The sequence below is a fragment of the Sebastes fasciatus genome, chromosome 15 (assembly GCF_043250625.1).
Source record: "Sebastes fasciatus isolate fSebFas1 chromosome 15, fSebFas1.pri, whole genome shotgun sequence".
NCBI classification, from domain to species: Eukaryota; Metazoa; Chordata; class Actinopteri; order Perciformes; family Sebastidae; genus Sebastes; species Sebastes fasciatus.
This window is the reverse complement of record NC_133809.1, coordinates 18,141,720-18,160,685: the sequence shown is the minus strand read 5'-3', so window position 1 is coordinate 18,160,685 and position 18,966 is coordinate 18,141,720. Positions and strand designations below refer to the sequence as shown.

Genomic DNA, 18,966 nt, shown 5'->3' with positions numbered 1-18,966 from the left:
AAAAAGCAAGTAAGCATATTTTCCAAAATTGAACAATTCCTTTATTAGTCATAAACCAGTATTGTATGCAAAATATCCTTTTGCACATTTCCTTAAGGCATCATGTGCACATTCACTTTTGCACTACTACTACTACTAACCGCATGAAATGTGACTCACTGCCTCTTAAAACCCGTCATCATAGACCACAGTAGAGGAGAGCAATAAGGAGTACATGGCACAAGATGAGTGGATTGAGCTGAATTAATTTTAATTTCAGATCACAGCACTTCACTTTTGACAGATGAAAACTCGTTATCCTGACAGAGATCAATTTCAAACGCAGTCTTTCCCTTAACCTCATCCTTCTGGGAGATAAAACAACCCACATTTACAGCAGGCTCACATACTGTATGAAATAAAGTACTGTATGATGCACATATTTCATAACCAAGAGCAAAAACCGGTGGACATGTCTGGAAAGCTAATATACCTCCAAATAGACCGCGGATGGCCAAGCCGACAGTATATGAACAGACATGACAGGATACAATAAAACTAGTTAGGCATGAAAATGAACAATCCCTCCTTGCATGGCCATTAGCGCTAAGAATACCCTAATAAGTTTTATTTTGTATTTTTCAAAGGAAAGTACGTTTAATGATCTGTGAAACAAGCTTCTGGAAGAGAAACCCACAGGACGTGCTGGAAGTTCACAGACAGAAATTTTGAGATACTCTTTGATGTTTGTTTTTTTTCCTCAAAAAGATTTCATGATTCTCTCTATACTGCCAGCTTTCATCTGTTTTATTCAGCATGAGAGACTAGAGTTGGATTCCTTGTAAAATAGATTTATGGAATACTATGCCATCAATTTTATAAAAATACAGCTGAAAAAGAAGTCATATTACAGGCCAATGATTGTGTATGATTGAACTCTAATAAACTCTCTCATACAGAACACAGAATGGACGTAAACAACAGGACTGAACAACAACAAGCTCTACAGCTGTTCTGAGAATAGATTTACTGAACTGTTACTGTTAATCAATCATGTTAGTATTAAAATGACCTTAAGGGAAATCAAGGGATTGACACTGCATAAACAACTTTCAAAGATGTTTTATCCTCTACAGAGAGCTTGGCGCCACAGCTTATATGATCTGTATGATAAAAGAATACAACAGCTGAGAACTGAAAAGATATCGATTGAAATCAACAAGGCCACGATACAAAACACCTTAAAAAAGCAACGGGACTGCTGTGATGAAAAGACACACAGTATGTTAGCTTACAGTTGACAGTTCTTGACCTTGAGGAAAAAATCACTACTCAGTTCCACTTCCACTCACTTGCTTGTTCCGGGGCTTTTGATCATATCACATGGTCTTCATCAGCAGATGAAGTTTGATCAGCTGTAGATCTGTGGATCTGTAGACATTCAAACTTTCTATTATTCTGGGCATCTTTAGGACTTCTCCGTGTCCACGTTGCTGCACAATTTCACCATTATAGTTTACTCTTAAAGGTCCCATATTGTAAAAGGTGAGATTTTCATGTCTTTTCTATTATAAAGCAGGTTTAACTGCTATGTAAATATTATGAAATATCGAAACGCTCAATCCACAGAGAAATGCGCACAGCCCGTATTAAGAATCAGTGCCTTTGATAAAAGCTGTCAGGATTTCTGTCCATTTGTGATGTCACAAATCTACAATATCTAAATATTGTTACCATACCATTGTTACCACTGTTACCAATACCATTTCCCTACAACCTTACAGAATGTAAACCTAGATCTAAAATCTAGTAGAAACAAAAAATACAACCTGAAAATGAACACAATATGGGACCTTTAAAAGCTCCAGAAAACGCAAGTAAGTGGACCTTGAGTAGAGATTGTTTTCTCAACATGGTCGTGAATGAACTGTAAATCATGGACAAAAGTCCTAAACCTGCACAGAATAGTGGAAAGTTCGAACATCTACAGTCCCATGACATCTGAACAAACGAATCTGCAGCTGAATACCGTGTTATATGGTTGAAAGCTCCACAAAAAGGTAGTAAGTGGTCCTTGTGTGAAATCTTAGTGGAATGAGCCTACTGCTTTTCTGCTGACTGACAAAATGAACTACTCATTGCCTGTTGAATGAAAACCACTACTCTGGGTTGTTTTTGTTTTTGTTGTTGTTACAGTATGTTTTTTATCTCTTAGATGTTTTTCCGCTCTTTAGTTTTCAGTCCATGCAGCATATTTCAGGCCATGCTGGATTGTCACACGAAAGGGAGAGTTTTTTCAAGGCACAGCAAGAGACATGAATAACAAACTACAATCTGTTTACATTCAGTTTCATGAGAAGAAAAAAAACACATTTATCCTTCCACGAGGAAATGAAACTTAGAAACACACAGACTGACTGTAAAACAATGAGATTAGCACATGTGAAACTTGACCTCATTTATACAACATAGTCAACATGCATTGGAGTGTCACACAGAATAGGTTAATGCAACTGAAATGGTACAGTGTGGTAGTGCTTGAATTTTACTGTTTGTATTTGGGACAAAAAAACTTTTATTTTAGCACAGAAATGTGATCACCACTAAACAAATAAATAAATAAAAATAAATGATTTTGATCCATTATGGTAACAAATTATTATTTTTTTTTTAAATATAATGGCTTCAGCAGTAACACAGTATTTCACATAATCGAAATTAAAAATAAATAATTTCCTCCAGAGATTTCAATATTGTTGTCTTGCAATGACAGAAAATAGACTTCAAAATGTTCTACATTTTGGGAAAGAAACAGATTTGCTTTCTTGCTGAGATATAGACGAGAAGATTGATACCATATCAATCTTCTCATCTAACTCTCGGCAAGAAAGCGAACTAGCATATGCAAAATGTTGAACTATTCCTTTATAATATATAAATAAAAATCGAGTCGGATCACATATACAGTCAAAACAGCATAATAAGGGAATAGTCTGATTAAGACGGGACAGCTCTGCAAATCCTTAACCAATCTCCAGTAGCCCCCAACCCAAAGCACAATATCAATGACACCAAAAATACTGTAGCAAAAATAGCAACCTTAAATTGATAATAGTTACAACAAGCTTCAGGTACAGTCAAGCTGCTTGTGCCTCCTTGGAGCGAGTGTACATATATTACAGTACATCTCTGAGTTACATTCGGCCCTCCGTCTGTCTGCTCTCTCACTGCAGATGGCTTCACAACTAGCTGCCCTCACCCTCAGCCTCCCCGAGCTCTGCCGCCGAGGAACCAGATCTCACCCGTGCCCAGACCACTCTGTCAGTCTGCCGGGGCAAGCCTGCTCACACCACCCACACTGATGGGAACTTTCACCCCCACTCATGTCCAAGTGGCGCAGCATGGGCAGAGTATCTCTGATAGCAACCCAAAGGCAATTCCACCCCAGTCACTTTCATTACTTTTTAACTTGCAAATGAAGCCATAGAAGAAGCTGGGATCCCTGTCATGGAGCATCCAATAGTTTAAGTGAAATAATCTGTACATTTAGGGATGTATCTTCTGTAGAGATTAATGTTTGTGTCAATTAGACAGGTTCAGAAGATGTTTAGGCAAACTGCTGTCTATATATTTATGTTTACATGGATCCTGCTCCTTTATTCATTCCTCTTTTCTATTCTTCATCCTTTCTAACAAGCCCAGTCTGGTCTCAGGGTCTGAGGCAGCTAAGTTGGAGTCTGAGGTCAGAAGCAAAAATGCAGCACTGCAGCATTTAGCAATCCCAGGTGAAGGACACGTGGAATCAGCGTGGGGGATTTGGTGTTACTGGAAGCCCACGGGGCTGTCCATGAGTGGGCTGGAGCAGTAGGGATCTGGGGGGTCTTGGAGCTCAGTCTCATGGGTCTGGGAGTGGCCTTCCTCGCAATCCTCTTCCTCCGCCGGATCGTGGCTTGAACTCTGGGCGCTGGCCATGGCGCCGTAGCTGTGGTGGGCCGGGGAGGGCATGGGAGTCAAAGCCAGCTCTGGCTCCAGCAGGACGGACGCCACAAACAGCTGAGGGAGGGAGATCAACAGTTAATGAGGGTGTCACACGCTCTGTGTAAATCACTCAGTCCACGGGGAGTCAGATGAAAGTATGTTTTATATTTGGGTTTGTTTATCCACCCTACACTTAAGATGTAAATTGCAACAAATGAAGAAGTCTGAGTGCATATCCTGGATCCAGTCTGAAAAATTAAGTAAATGGCAAAGGTCATCATGCAGGTGATGATAAATGTTTTAACTCACTGAAGTATTCAAATCCTTTATTTAAGTAAAAGTGGCAATATCACACTGTAAAAAATACTCCATTACAAGTAAAAATCCTGCATTCATAATTTCACTTAAGTGAAAGTAAAAGAGTATTGGTAGAAAAAATATACATAGTTTTAAAGTACTCATTATGCAGAAAATGTATTCATTATATACATAATATTATCAGATTACTGCTATTACTGATGCTTTCATTCATAAGTAGCTTTTTGCCGTTATAGTTGGTCGATGTTTTGCTTCTGTTGGGTCATATATAACAGATACTTCGTATGGTTTGTATGTATTTGAAATTTTCAATCTGCAAAGTAACTAAAGCTGTCAGATAAATGTAATGGAGTAAAACGTACAATATTATCCTCTGTAATATAGTGGAGTAGAAGTTTGTAGACAAAAATGCGTTAAAGTTATTCTACACCACTGCATGTGGGTGGTTAAACCCATTTACTACACATCACATATGCTTTACATTAGTTCAAACCATTTTCCCAAACATACCATAGTGTATTAGTGTGGTTTTGATCCAAGACTTGAGCGATGATTCAAATCATAATATGCATTGTTTGTTTGTTTATTGTCTGTCTTCTGGGGTATATCCTCTGACACCATTGCTCATAAATAAAACACTGTTCAGCAGCTGACTCTCAAATCTCAGACGTCAGAGCTTCCTATTTACTTACAGTAAATTCACCAGGCTGGAAAACTCCTTTAACAACAATAGCCTACCTTATGTAACTTTTACACAAATAAAACTATAACCACTAAAACAAAAAATACTAATAGATGTGTTTAATGATGTACTGTTAGGCTAATGAGAGAAAAAATGTGGTACTGTACACTGGAGGCCGTGGTGGATGTTACAGTACTCCTGTCTCCGTCAGTGAACGTCCCCTCTGCTGGCTGATCAGACATCTGAAACAAAGAAAATGCGTGCTATTCATTCGGTATTAGTGCGTCTCCAGCTGAACTTAGTCTCTGTGAGTTATGAAGCTGACCTGGTAGCTCGTCGACTTGTCTGGTTGCTTCCTAAGGCACAAGCGGAAGAGGGAAATGGCGATACAGGAGAGCAGGGACACTAAGGTGAAGAGGGTGATGGGATGCATGGGTCCTGTGACAGTAAGGGGAGATTGCAAGAAATGACAATGTCACAATGTTATAATGTACACTCACAATGTTACATAAACTGTAACAGGATAGAAATTGAAGTGATAAAGTACCTAATCTGAGCATAGAGAAGAAGAGCAGCCAGAACATGCAGAGGATGGGAGCCAGGATGACCTGGCTGATGGCTGCTCTGTGGATCCGCTGGCTGAGTTTGGTGGGGACGTATGCATAGTAGATGTTGTATCGGTCAACCATGTGCTTCAGGATCACATAGAGCAGACCTAGAAGGACAGGGAAAACACATTTAAATATCTTAAACCATAGAATGTATATAAAGATGGACGAGGAGTCTCCATTTCCTCCCGCTGTACCGAAGTGAAGCCAAAACATCCCGGATGCGGGAGCTGCCAACTTGAGATTTGATGTCATTTGGAGCCAGAGTCTGCGCAGTAGTGATAGGGCGGTGAAGCAGCGGTATTGAGGTCATTCGCCGGAACCAATTGTGAGCCGAGCACGGCTGCAGCTTGTCAGCGAGAGAGACTCACAGCTGTCAATAATGACATCTCGCCCCCTTTTTATAGCCCCTCATTTACAAAAATGAACACTTGAATACATACATACACACATACATAAGCGTGATAAGAACTACCTAAAATGACAAAAAAACATCTTTGGGAAAAACTTATTTGACGTGTACTTTGACTTTTTAGTTTGGCCCATTTCCCATCCACTAACATGGAGGAGGCGGGCTTTATCTTCACTTATACTGGCTTCACTTTTGGGGAGCTGTCATGTTGTCTATCTTTATATACAGTCTATGTCTAAAACACTACAGCATTCTTTGTAAAATGGACAGCAGTATCTTTTGATTTAAGGCGGAAAACCCTGGTATGGGACTTCAACAACATAGTGATATTTTATATATTGTTCTCTCCAACCTCCAAATGTCCACCGAACCCCACACATAAGGTTTAATGCTGAATATATATAAGGTTCAATGCAAAGTTTAATGCAATGTGCAATTTAGGTTTATTTTTCAAGTAAATATTTTTCCCTTCAGGTTTGGCATTATTCTGTGTTGCTTCTCTGTGGTTCCACCAAATGAAGTTCAACTCTACCAATGAGATTATCTGCCTCAGTTCTGCCTCAGAAAAATGCCGATCTGCAGAAAACAGCACAGGTAAAATGCACAGTAGTATGTATGAAAGGGCCTGTTCGGTCTGAGGATTTGACTGCAGAAGCAAATAGAAGCTTGGTGAGCTCTGGGCAGAGACAGGAGCAGAGTGGGCGTCTGGCTCGCAACTCACTGTGTCTGGGTGTCTGGGACTACAGCAGCAAATTCACACAGTCTGCATCGGACTGGCAGGCAGCGGAGGAGAGTGAGGTTACAGTATGAGGGGAGACGGCACACACACACACACACACACACGTAAGGTAATGGGATGGCGAAGAAAGGAAAGAAGAAAGAGGTAGATGAGGATAAAGGATGTATGTTGCTCACCAAAGGGTGTAATGATGGGACAAGTGATGCTGTAGGTCATACTGACTGCAAAGATACACATGGTCCAGGCGTACTCCAGGCCAAACTGAAACTCATAGGCCTGGCTCTGCAGATGGAAACAAACAAACAGAGTTTTTACATCTTAAACAGAGCACAATCTAATGTACCTGACATGAAAACTTTGAGATAAGCATGACAGGCTCTGCTGACCCGTTTGACATGAATGCGCTCAGCCTGGGACTTGGCGAAGCAGAGGCGGAAGGCATACACCGTCAGCGCTGGGATACGAAGAAGCTCCATAGACGTGCCAATCAGACTGGATGTAATCACATAGTTTACAAAGAATGCACCGTTGTCAGGGAGAAACACACACCTGCACCAAGAAAACAAAGAAGTGTTTGGCTGAAATGTCTTTTTAAGAGTCATAATACTCTTAGTACATTTTATTTCAACAAAAAGAGTGAGCTTACTGGAATTTGACTTCCTTCTCATCCAGGAAGTGGACATCGAAGAGCCACGTGAAGAACAAGTCCAAGCTACATAAAGAATAAAATAGAAGTGGGTAAAATCAAAAGAATTTGCATAAAAATAAGTATAAAAGCATAAGTTATATGTTTGTTTTGTGTCTGTAGATGTGCTGTAAGTGTACCTGGACAGACCAAGCGAGGGCAGGATGATGACCATGAAGACCAGCAGGAAAAAACACTTGTGCATCGTTACTTCGTTCTCACCAGATCTGAGACATTAAATGAATAACATGGGATTTTAATCATTATGCAATGCGTATTTAGTTATAAAACATATCTATGCAGTTCCCTTCAACACAACACATTCATAATGTGAAATGATGTAATGTAAAGTCAGCTGACTCTACATTTAAAGGACCGTTGGGTTCATTAGCACGAACTACGCTTTTCACTCCAGTAAACAGTTCATTTGCATTCGGTCCTTCGCACATCACGCCTGCACAACACGTTTGCGGGGGTGGTTATGTAAAGAAAGGGTGCTCGTAGGTGCTGCGTGAGGTTGTCTCCTTATGCACAGTTGTTCTGCTCCTCCTCCTGCTAGTCGCCATGTGCCGTTCCCCTGCGCATGGTGACTACTGTGCATATCATTATTCTCACATGGAGATCTCTATGACAACCTGCCCAGAATAACAGTGCAGGGAGAGTGACAGAGAGAAGGAGGGAGAGAGTAAAAAGAGCAACAGGGTGAAAGAGAAAAAAATAATTGAGATGAAAAAAAAAAGAAATATTGAGAGTTGAGAGGAAGACAGGCAGCAGAGACACATGAAGGGTCTATTTGAAGAAGCAAAGGACAGGCATTTCCATTTCAGAGGGGAGAGGAGAGTGGTTGCCGATGGCTGGTTAGTACCTGGTCCAGTGGGACTCGAAGAAGGCTGAGTAGTAGACGATGAAGGGCAGGAGCACCGAAAAGGCCCACAGCAGGAGGGTTGGGAAGAACTGGGTGATGACAGGACTCTGGATTGGACAGCAAAAATGATTGATTAATGAAACCAAAGAGGGTAAAAAATGGAACATTAGGGTCACGCAGTTCAACTCGATCTCAAACTCTGACCTGCAGACTGTCCACAGGCCTTGTGACGTTGAACTTGTCCATTGTGTTGACGATGATGGCGGGAGTGGTGAGGAAGAAGAGCAGCAGGAAGAGGAGGATGTTGAGGAGGACGCATCGGAGCCACCAGCGAGATCCGCACACTGACAGGTTTTCCCTAGTGACGGGAGACAATAATGAGCCTCAATTCACAGGACAGACAGCGCATTTAACACACTACTCTCCCCTGACACTGTATGTATTGACATGAGCCTGAAATAGCCAGCTCAGTCGCCTCTTGAATGCGAGTAGGTGAGCGTGTTTCCACTGCACTGGACTGGAGAGCGGGTTGGGAACGGCACACTTCAACGCTCAGTTTTAACGAAGGAACAAAAGTACCTGCTCAACCCTGCAGCCTGCGACTGCTCCAGTCGTCTAGTTAGCGCAGAAAAACACAAACACAAACACACTGCAGCCAATCAGGCGTGAAGCACAAACAGTGAGCGCTACCATCTCTCTGGTTATTATCCCATACATATGCATCACTCACTTGTTACATAATCTCGCTGGGACTGCTGCATTTGCTCTCCGAGATAAGAAACATGCATTATAGCTAATTCAATCATGGATGAGCTATAAATGGTGTTTGAGATTTGATACACACAAGCAACGACAGACTTAACATCTTAAATGTTGCTGCTGATCTTGAAAAAGAGCACAGAGCTTGATGAAAAAAACAAATAGTAATAGTAATGCAAATGCAGGTACTGAGATGTATACCTCTTGTCTAAATAAATGGACTTTTTGAGGTCCATCATTGCACACTAAGGTTGCATCGACCAGCAAAATTACAGCCCACAGAACTTTGGTTTAAAGTCTAGCCATGATCCAGAGGTTCCCAAAGATACCAAATATGTCAGGGTTAATTACAGGGAAATGATGCATAAGACATGTAAAAGTAGATATTACACTCAAAATGTGTGTCTGCATTGGTTTGCTCCCACAGTCCAAAGACATGCAGGTTTGGTTGATAGATTGCTTGTACTGTAGGTGTGAATGTGAGTGTGAATGGCTGTCTGTCAGTGTACCAATGCATGCTGGGATAGGCTACAGCTCCCTGCAACCATGCACAGGATTAGTATATATAATGGATGGATCTCCCTTTCTTTAAGTGTTAGAAAAGTAGTATGATGTTGTCTGTGTGGAAAATGTTGACTTTGAGGCTAATCAAGGGAGAATAAGATTTAAGAAACTATGCGAGTCGGTACTGACCAGATGATGTCATGGGGAGCATGTGCGTAGCTGACCCCCCATTTGTGTGACTGCACCACAGTGGTGATGCTGGACTGCTGGGGTATGCGTCGGCAGCGCACACAACCGTAGTCCTTCACAATGCTGGAAAACAAAACAAGATGAACAAAAAGATGCTCAGTAATGCCTGCCTGGTGGCCCCATGATGTGACAGTGTTGATGTGATGAGAGGACCTGACAGACATAAACCTTGATGTCACGCTGTTGTTTACTCACACAGCAGTCATCCTCTCATCGCGAAAAGTCACAAATGCGATGCCGAGCCTCTTCATGGAGATGCGGTTCTTCTCAGCGTTAAACTCGTCTGTCCGCTTTTCTTCTAACTCACTGTAGTACTGTTCTGCATCCACCTGCAACAACAAAAAAGTTAGAGCACACATTACTCACTGCATCTTTTGCTTTCAGAGAGATCCCCAGATTTACAGTGGCAGGATATCTTGTTGCTGCATGTCCATACTTCTGGATTGCAGTGCCATCCAGTGGTAACATACTTTCTGTGCAGCACTGTGTCACCTACTAATCCCAATTATTTTGATAAAAAAGTACCTTTTCAAAGCCGCAGATGTCGCAGCAGAATATCTGAGCACACGGATGGGTCTTGATCATGATCTTCCCCTCCTTTTGGGCCTTTGTGGCAAAATACAGCCTGCCTTTCATTGCCTTGCGTCTGCAAAACACAGCATCCTCAGACAAGAGCCTCACACTGATCCCAGACTGTGTTGCTCCGATCTGTAGCAGCTACTGTACCTCTCTAAGTCCAGCCTCATCAGCTTGTGGACATCAAAGCAGAAACGGATATCAGTGACAGTACAGCTGGGGTAGGCCTCACTAGTGAATGGAGCAAAAGGAGTTAATCATAACGACGGTGATGAGATTGTGCATGCACAAAGGTCAGGGCTTCCGTGTGACATGATTCAAACATAAGGACAGGATTTAACTTGACTTAAAGGTGCTCTATATGATATTCAGAGCATTAATGGAGCAGCAAACAACTATTTGCTATGTAAAGATATAGTGGAGTAATGTTTACCTGAGCAGAGAGTGAAGTCATAATGTCAGCTTCTCTGGGCTTTGTTTACATAGCTGACCGGTAACATGTGCATTGTTAGTGCATGTGAGCGTGCCCCACTGGCTAGCTCACGACCGCCGCTCAGCACTGCTCTCATACGGCGGTTACAGCTGATAACGCCGTCCCGACCAATGGTGTCCGGTGCCCCCACACGTAAACACTATTCAGCTCTGTCAGCATCGTTGCCGTTGTTTGCACTGTTAGCACCGTTAACAGTAGTGTCTAGAAGGGAACCAGCAAATTGAGGAAACTCTCACGAGATGGTTAAGGTTAGGCATGGATCTCAAATAGTTAAGGTTAGGCATTGACCTTGAATAGTTAAGTTTAGGATGGGTTGTCGGGCAGCGAGTCTCGTGAGAGTTTTTGCAGATCTCAGATCAGATTTTGCAATTTGCGGGTTACCTTCGAGACACAACCACCATTAGCTTCGAGCCACCGGCTCAGCCGTCGCCATGTGGAGGCAATAAATATGCTCTGAATTTCGTATTGAGCACCTTTAACAATGAGGAAAAGAAGAAAAGATGTGTACTGGAAGTGTTTGGTGATGAGTCCTGGGTCAGAGATCTCTCTTGGTATGGAGGTAATCATCAGTGTCCTGGCTACCTGCAACACATAATGTAACCACCCACTATGAGAAGCAGCTATAATAAACAGCAAATAAATAACCATCTTATCAAGTGGCTCTGAGGATGTAATGCTAGAGTCTCGGCTCACGACTTTGGTTCAGACAGAAATATTTCAACAACTACATGAACAAATTTGGTGCTCACATTCATTGTCCCCAGAGGATGAATCCTAATGAACAATGAACAAATACCTGTAAAACTAATGACATTATCGCCAGCCTGTGTTTAAGCCCTAATTTGCATGCAAACACCCTAAACTGGAGAAAGCTTGATAAGATGGATATTTCAGCAGGCCTCGATGTTTTAACAGTATGATGTGATGGTGTCAGACCTTCTCATCTTCTCTGTACTCCAGCCGTATCAAGTGGTGAGCCATACACAGCAACGTGATGATGAAGTAGACCAGAGCCAAGATGCTGTGGAGCCACAGAAAGCTGTTCCTGTGAGGCACAAAAACCCTGTTGTAGTTTAAACGAATATAGAAGCTCCAGTTTTTCACATTTCTGTGCTATTTCATGAGATTTGATGTCATTCATAAAGTGCTAGACTTACTTTGCGCTAACATTAGCCAGTGTTGTTCTTCCAAAGTTTTCAGGGCTGTCTCCTGTAGAGATAATGAAACATGACAGAGAGCGAGACATTGTAATTTTCTAATGACCTAAAGGAAACCCCTCCTCTTATGTCTGGACGCTGAGGCAACAATGAAGCAATGTCACTATTCAGAGAAATAGTTTAATGAAATCTCTCATCTCAATGAAATTTCACACAAAATTCAAACATGGCAGTCATGCCTAACCCTGGTGTTTTAATTTGGGCCCCGTTTGTTTGCTGTTACCATGGCAGCCTGTCACTGGGTGTTGGTTTATTTAATGGCTAGGGTGACACACTGGTTCATAAGAGATGACAGCCAGCAGTAAAAAAAAAAAAAAATGTTGCGGACAGCCCAGCTCCTGGTAGACCCCTTAATGGATCCTGCCTTCATTCTTTTCTGGAGTGGCTTACTCAACGCTTCCTACAAAATAAGCAAACAACTGCCAAAAGGCATTTCTGCAGCTAATTTTCTGCACCATCCCACCCCTGACACCTACATGTGTATGTTAAGAGGAAATGAAGCACTTGCTATTCCTATAATCCTAGGCTTGATGAATTGCCACTGGTATGCTAGAAACTCCCATTAGATGAAAGGCAGCTTTTGTGGATAGAAATAGTTTCACTTCATAATGTAGTTTTATGGGTAATTTAGAATGACCTTTCCATTGATTTCAACTTTGATCTAATTTCATTTATGCAATATACTTTTTTTTTCTAAACTCAGCTCTGCCACAGTTTGCTTTAAGCTAAAGTTTTGGTGCATTTAACCAATGCATCCTTCGGTGTGTAAATGTGTGTGATTGTCTCTGTGTGGCCTGCATTCTCTCCCTGCAAGATGTGCCTCTCCTGAGGTTAAGGATATCCCTTGGCTTTTCAAACAGTCGGCCCGCTAGACCATCATCTGAAGACAAAAATACCCAGGAGGTTCCCGGAAAAGTTGACCGGCAGGATTATGGCCAAAGACAGCAGGCAAACCACCGTCATGAGCAGGATGATGTGGCGCTGGAAGGACAGGTATGTGACGGCGTCGATGCCGCATTTGCTACGGATCTCGTCATCCCTACAGAAAAAGAGAGAGGGGAAACTTTCAGAATCCCTTAATGCCATATGCAAGAGATCCTAAACTCTCTATGCTACATGGCAAAAAGAGAGATGCTGCAAATTGTTCTTGAGGTGTCGATATTCGAATTTCCACACATGCACATGTGATGATAATCAGAGCTGTGCAATCTTAATTGAGCATATGTATGCAGCTCTGTCTATTGCCAGGACAACTGGGCCTACAGCTTATACTTCATCATGAGTATAACTGTGGCACCGCTACTTTGGTGCCAGAAGCTGTGGTTACCAGGCGGGAGGTTCAGGAAACCCAGAGTCATAAAATAGAACAAAAAAAAGAAGAAGAAGAAGCGAGGGGCACGCTGGTCACATGGCGGCCCACACATTGCGAACTCTCAGGGTGGGTTTGCACTTTCCCAGGGTGAGCCACTGGCACGGGAGCTAAAAACAGAAGCACCCAAACGCCAACATAATACTATGGAAACCATGGATACCATGGACATCGCCTTCTCTACAGGCCTAACTATGTTGTGTGCAGTCAGACTGGAGCAAGAGCAAATATTCAACGGGAAACCACGGCACCAGCGGTCTCATGAGAGCCCAGACTCGTTTGTTTTTGCTGCTAAATGACATATAACAAGAGACTTTACATTTGCCGTTGACATCAGCTTTGAAGACGGAGGGCCAATAAAAAGATGGAAGCTAAGATGAGAGAAGGGTAAAAATAATTACAAGGGCAACTGCTTTGTGTACTTACTTCATATGGTAAAGTGATGAGAGCCACGAGCAGAAGCCCTGGAAGGAGAGGAGAACCGTAAAACATCCAATGGATTAGTTATTAGAGATAATAAATGACATATGTATGCAAGTCTGCGTACACCACATCTAACTACTTGCATGCATCCACTATTTGCATAGTAATAAGGTCTGTAGAGTGACACAGAGGGGGAGATTTAATAGGTCTAGCCTGGAGCAGTAACCAGTTTACTGCAGCCTCAGCTTTGAGTAGGCACACAGGGCGATGACTCCTCCAGTCTGACTTTTTGTCTTACATCGTTATAAACATGCAGGGAGTGACCTCAGTCTGTCACACAGGTGTCATGGAGTCACACATAGTCCAGCTGAGTCATGAACCAAACTTTCCTCTTACAACAGTTGACGCAATGCCATCTTAGACAAGTGGACTTTATTGTAAAAGTGCAGCATGTTGCATTTTTAGACATCAATATATCCTTGGCTAATTAACGGTGACACCTTGTTATAATTACTGTAAATAAATGAGACTGGTAGACAGCCTAACATCTGTGGTATTGTTGATGATAGTGTTCTGCCTTCTCCTTTATGTTTTTGCAGTGTACAGACAACTGGAGTCTGTCAGTCTTCTCCTCAAATGCCATGATTCTTTACCATAATTATACTATTTGTGGAGGTTTTATAACCACGAGTGGCGCTGTAGTGACATTGTTTGCATGTGTTCTACCAGCATGAATCCAGTATGCACGTGCACAAGCACAGGGTAATGTAAGTCACATTTTTAGCCGACTGCAGAGTGTCACACACGACTATCATTATCTTTGTGGCATCTCACAACTGTGAAATAGGCATCTATAGGACTGTCTGATTGCCCTTCCTGGCTTCAGTCGCTGTTGACGAGACCAATCTGTGTGCCAGGGTGCACTGGCTGGCAGTAAAGGAAGCAATACTGGGACATTTTTTCAATTGTTTGGACAACAACAATGGGGCAGGAGAAGAAAGAAAGAAAGAGCATCAAATGGATATAAATATATGATAAAATATATATGTAAGAAAATGTCTAAATATATATATTTTCTGGGTGACAAAACTAAAAATGGAGAGGATTTTGGACCAACACGGGTGGCACTGTTTTACCTGGGTTAGTACACCAGTTTACTTTCTTGTAGCACCATTATAACAGCTTATTTTTGCCAAGTTTGCCATAATGTGTGCCTATTTACACATCCAGCTGACAAGGAGCAACATTAGTATTCAATCAGAGTCATGTTTGTATCCATCTGGCTACTCTAAGACCAATAGTCACTCTCCTAGCTCTGGTCTCCACCAATCAAATTTGTATTCCTGCTAAATGCTCCACTAGCTAGTCGATAACTACAAACGCTTCATATAGCTGAAAAAACTGCAGAGTTTGGTGATCATTCTCTGTGTTTCATCACTATCTGTGACCCCTTTCACATTACACATAGTTATTTGATACACTGTTAATGAAAAAATATGAATTAATGCAGCTTTAAAATAAGGCAGCAGAGCCACACTCCTATACTTAGAATGGGAACAACGCAGGTTTCAGATAAGACTGCAAATATTTTATGAGGTACGGAATGCATTCATTTTGTTGGACCTTTAGGAGGCATGAAATGTGTTTTGTTGAGAGAGGCTGGGTGTCAACAAACCAGTGTTTGTTAAGGATGGAATCTACTGGGTGCCTTTGATTGATCTGAAAAGGCTATTAAGGGGTTCCTTGGTGCTTTTAGGAGCTGATGAAAAACTCAGCCAAACCAAACACAACTCACCAGGTCCTTGGTCTCAGAGTCGGAAGGGCTGGACTCTGACGGAGACTTCTCTTTCTCACTTGGTTCTCCATAAAACAGGGACGTGAGACTGAATTGGGAAAACAAGATGAACAAAGAAATATTGATTGTGGCCTGACACGACCGTATCAATACATCCAATATGTAATCCGGTGCTGTAACAACAAAGACATAATGTAACTGCTCTAGACAGTCCCACAGTCTGAAACCAATCCCTGTGTGTGTATACATGAATAGGACATAAAATGCATTCAGTATAGTTGAATCTAATAAAGTCAGTGTGATGATTGAATTTATGGAGATTTCTCTCTGGGCCGTACCACTGACAGTTCAACATTGTGTCAAATTAAGCAGCGTAATTGAATTAGTACGAGAGAGGGCCGCTCGGCAAAACACACAGATGCTGCTTGCCCTTAGGTGCTATGAAGCTGCTGCCAGTCAGGCAGAACTAATCCAGCCCGCACTCCCCTGAGAGGAGACTCAGGTCAAGCAGAGGAAAACGGCTGCAGACTCACTCAGACGGCTGGGTGGACCTTGACTCATTTTGTATCCTTAAAGGTATCTGATAATTGATTCATTGTTTAAAGTGTATATCTGGTGATCTTCTGTTGTTTTCTTACCATCAACAAATCCAATGAAAACAACAAAAACAGCAGTGAATCCTATCCTATCTTAACAAGAAATGTCTGTGTAGCCAAAGCTTATTCTTATGTCCTGTTGCCCAAAATACTCACACTAAACGCGTGTTTATCCTCAGTTGAAAATAGTTCCATAAACATGCATTGTTTACTTGTGTTTGAGAAACATTTGCTAAAAAAAAAACTACAGTGTGCAGCTGTTTTAGGTAATTACAGCCTTTTATAAAAATGAAACTTATATTTATGAACTGTTTTACAGATTTACCTCTCTACTAGAAACCAGTGGACTTTGGGTTGAGTGCAACAGAAAGTTTTGTTCTGATTTTTTCCTGGGATTTGTTGACAATGAGAAAAATATAAAAATAACACAAGCCGTGTAGCTCTGTCCTTTAAATTATTTATCAAGGTGAATTTGCCAAACATTGGCTGGTTCAGGCTTCTAAAATGTGAGGATTTGCGGGTTTTCTCTGTTTTCTATTATTGTAAATTGAACATATTATGGATTTAGGACTGTTGGTCAAAACAAAATAAGCAATTTAAAGATGTTGCTTTGGGAATTATGATGATTTTTCTGATATTTTATATGTTAAACAAAACAAAAATAATTACTAGATGAATCAATAATGGAAATAATTGTTAGTTGCAGCCCTAATTTTAAAAGAGTGAGAATACCACTCTGCGTTTACATACTGTGTGTGTGTGTATGTCTGGCCTGTGTTAACACTTACATTCACTGTTAATATAAAATACATGACTCAATTGCCACACACGCAGTCATCACTCCAATAACAACAAATGATTATTAGAAGCAAAGGCAGAGTAGCTCTTTGCAGTGATTTGCCTCCTATGCAGTACCTTTTATGCTCAGCAGAGGGAGCTAGAGGCTTCAGGATCAGGACTCAGGAGTGGTTCCACTGAGAATTATTTCTCCATCTTAACGGCTGTCAAGGCTCACAAACCAGCAAGTGTATCAGATTTTTAATGCAAGACAGGGAGTGATGTATTCACCTGTCATTCTCCATCAGCAGAGCCAGGCGGCCATAGTCCCACGCAGCCTTCCTCAGACAGGAGAAGATGAGCAACAGGAACTGTAACACAGAACAAGGATATAAATCTGATTTACACAATCCTCATCTGCTCTGGGTCTGCATTAAGATTCTCCAAAACCTTTCTCATACTGCTCGAACTGCGGCCCGTCTCTGCATTCTCATAAAGAGGCTACAAATAATAGACAGGTTCAAAATGCAGCAGCAATAATGAGCCATCTTCTTTCTTTAGAGTGGTACTTGGTTGTCTTGGAAACTACCAGAGATGGGTCAGCATGCACATGCGAACACATGCTGTGCACTAATGCCAAATGAGTGTGGTCAATAGCAAGAATAAATATGAATAGCTTCCATTGTGCCGCAAATGGAGAGCTAACCTGTAGCATCACAATGAAGTAAAAATAAAAAGCCTATTCAATGACATATTATAAATACAATAGTGGATTCATGCTGAACAGCCCTGGTTAAATATAAAGAGCATAACTGGGTGATGATGGATGAATGTTGACAAATGCAAATGAGGTAAAAGTGACGATGAATGTTTGATTTTAATTACAGAATTAAACCATTAAGTCATTACAGTTTAGAAGACATTTGGTTTAATGTGCAGGGATGACAGCCATGATAATAAGAAGAGAGCTCCCATAAATGCTGAATGATTCATTCTTTAGTGATCTAGAGCCACGCATAGACGATCGGGGCGGCCTTGACTAAGGCTTGTAGCTGAATAATGAGTGCGTGTTCATATTAGCAGTCATGGTCCAAACTCCTTTAAATAAGAATCTCTCCATTATCTCTCTCTTTTCCCGGTGTCCGTCTCCTCCCTGTTGTTTCTGTTTGTTTGGTCTTGATGCGTGGGCACGCTCTCCTTAAATCCCACAGATGATTTATTCTGTATGATGATGGAATTGATGCAGAGGCGTGCTCCCGTCACCTGGGGGGGAGCGTGCTTTGACTCATGCTTGTCATTAAGAGACAGCGCTCAACCCTCTGTGTTGTCTTGACAACTAGACAGCGATAAAATGAGCCAATTAAAACACGGAGGTGGCAGATTGAGAATGATATCAGTGCAGAGATCAAGCTTGACAAGGCTTGACAGCCTATTATTATCTCGAGACAGGAGGAAAAATATGCAGCTATGTTTGTAAACAGTGTATATAAACTGTATTATACTATGTGAGAGGAACATTCAAACATGCAGATTTAATGCAATTTGATATCTATGACATGACTCCATACATGATTTGTGTGTGTTCTTGTACATTATTATGAGATCCAAAAGCCATTGGTCATTATATTGAAGGGGTTCTTCAGCGATATACTATTGCACTTTTATAAAGTTGGGGGACTTGTAAGGGATGGATTTAAAAAAGAATAATCAAAAAATGAAGCAGCAGAGGCCGAGGCATCCTGACCTCCAGTCCCTAGTATAATCTCAGAAAACCCTGGATAATCAATTCTCATAACATAACCTGGTAGCAACTTTCAAGATACCCTTCCCAGCTGGTAAAAGCTCATGCCTTTCAAACGTCACGCCTCCAGCTTGGACTGCACACTTTCTGTTAAAAATGTTTAGTCTCCAAAGACGAGACGAGATGAGATCCTCAAGGTTA

General features: G+C 41.5%; 1 protein-coding gene across 3 annotated transcripts in view; it reads right to left on the bottom strand.

Annotated features, from left to right (window-relative positions):
* Positions 1 to 229: 229 nt before the first annotated feature.
* The window catches only part of tmem63c (transmembrane protein 63C), a 30,988-nt gene continuing 12,251 nt past the window's right edge, over positions 230 to 18,966 (bottom strand). For 2 of the 3 annotated variants that reach the window (XM_074660624.1, XM_074660626.1), the window contains exons 3-23: positions 17,316 to 17,395; positions 15,652 to 15,739; positions 13,860 to 13,897; positions 12,961 to 13,103; positions 12,005 to 12,056; positions 11,784 to 11,892; positions 11,356 to 11,429; positions 10,505 to 10,585; positions 10,304 to 10,424; positions 9,974 to 10,107; positions 9,719 to 9,841; positions 8,471 to 8,624; positions 8,267 to 8,373; positions 7,542 to 7,628; positions 7,363 to 7,428; positions 7,103 to 7,265; positions 6,893 to 6,998; positions 5,505 to 5,672; positions 5,283 to 5,395; positions 5,125 to 5,199; positions 230 to 4,032 (exon numbers count right to left, since the gene is read on the bottom strand). In XM_074660624.1, the coding sequence (XP_074516725.1) occupies positions 3,802 to 4,032; positions 5,125 to 5,199; positions 5,283 to 5,395; positions 5,505 to 5,672; positions 6,893 to 6,998; positions 7,103 to 7,265; positions 7,363 to 7,428; positions 7,542 to 7,628; positions 8,267 to 8,373; positions 8,471 to 8,624; positions 9,719 to 9,841; positions 9,974 to 10,107; positions 10,304 to 10,424; positions 10,505 to 10,585; positions 11,356 to 11,429; positions 11,784 to 11,892; positions 12,005 to 12,056; positions 12,961 to 13,103; positions 13,860 to 13,897; positions 15,652 to 15,739; positions 17,316 to 17,395 (2,313 nt within the window). In that variant the 3' untranslated portion in view covers positions 230 to 3,801. Of the gene's footprint in view, positions 4,033 to 5,124; positions 5,200 to 5,282; positions 5,396 to 5,504; positions 5,673 to 6,892; positions 6,999 to 7,102; positions 7,266 to 7,362; positions 7,429 to 7,541; positions 7,629 to 8,266; positions 8,374 to 8,470; positions 8,625 to 9,718; positions 9,842 to 9,973; positions 10,108 to 10,303; positions 10,425 to 10,504; positions 10,586 to 11,355; positions 11,430 to 11,783; positions 11,893 to 12,004; positions 12,057 to 12,960; positions 13,104 to 13,859; positions 13,898 to 15,651; positions 15,740 to 17,315; positions 17,396 to 18,966 lie in introns of those variants that run through there. The other variant, XM_074660627.1, reaches the window with a different exon arrangement.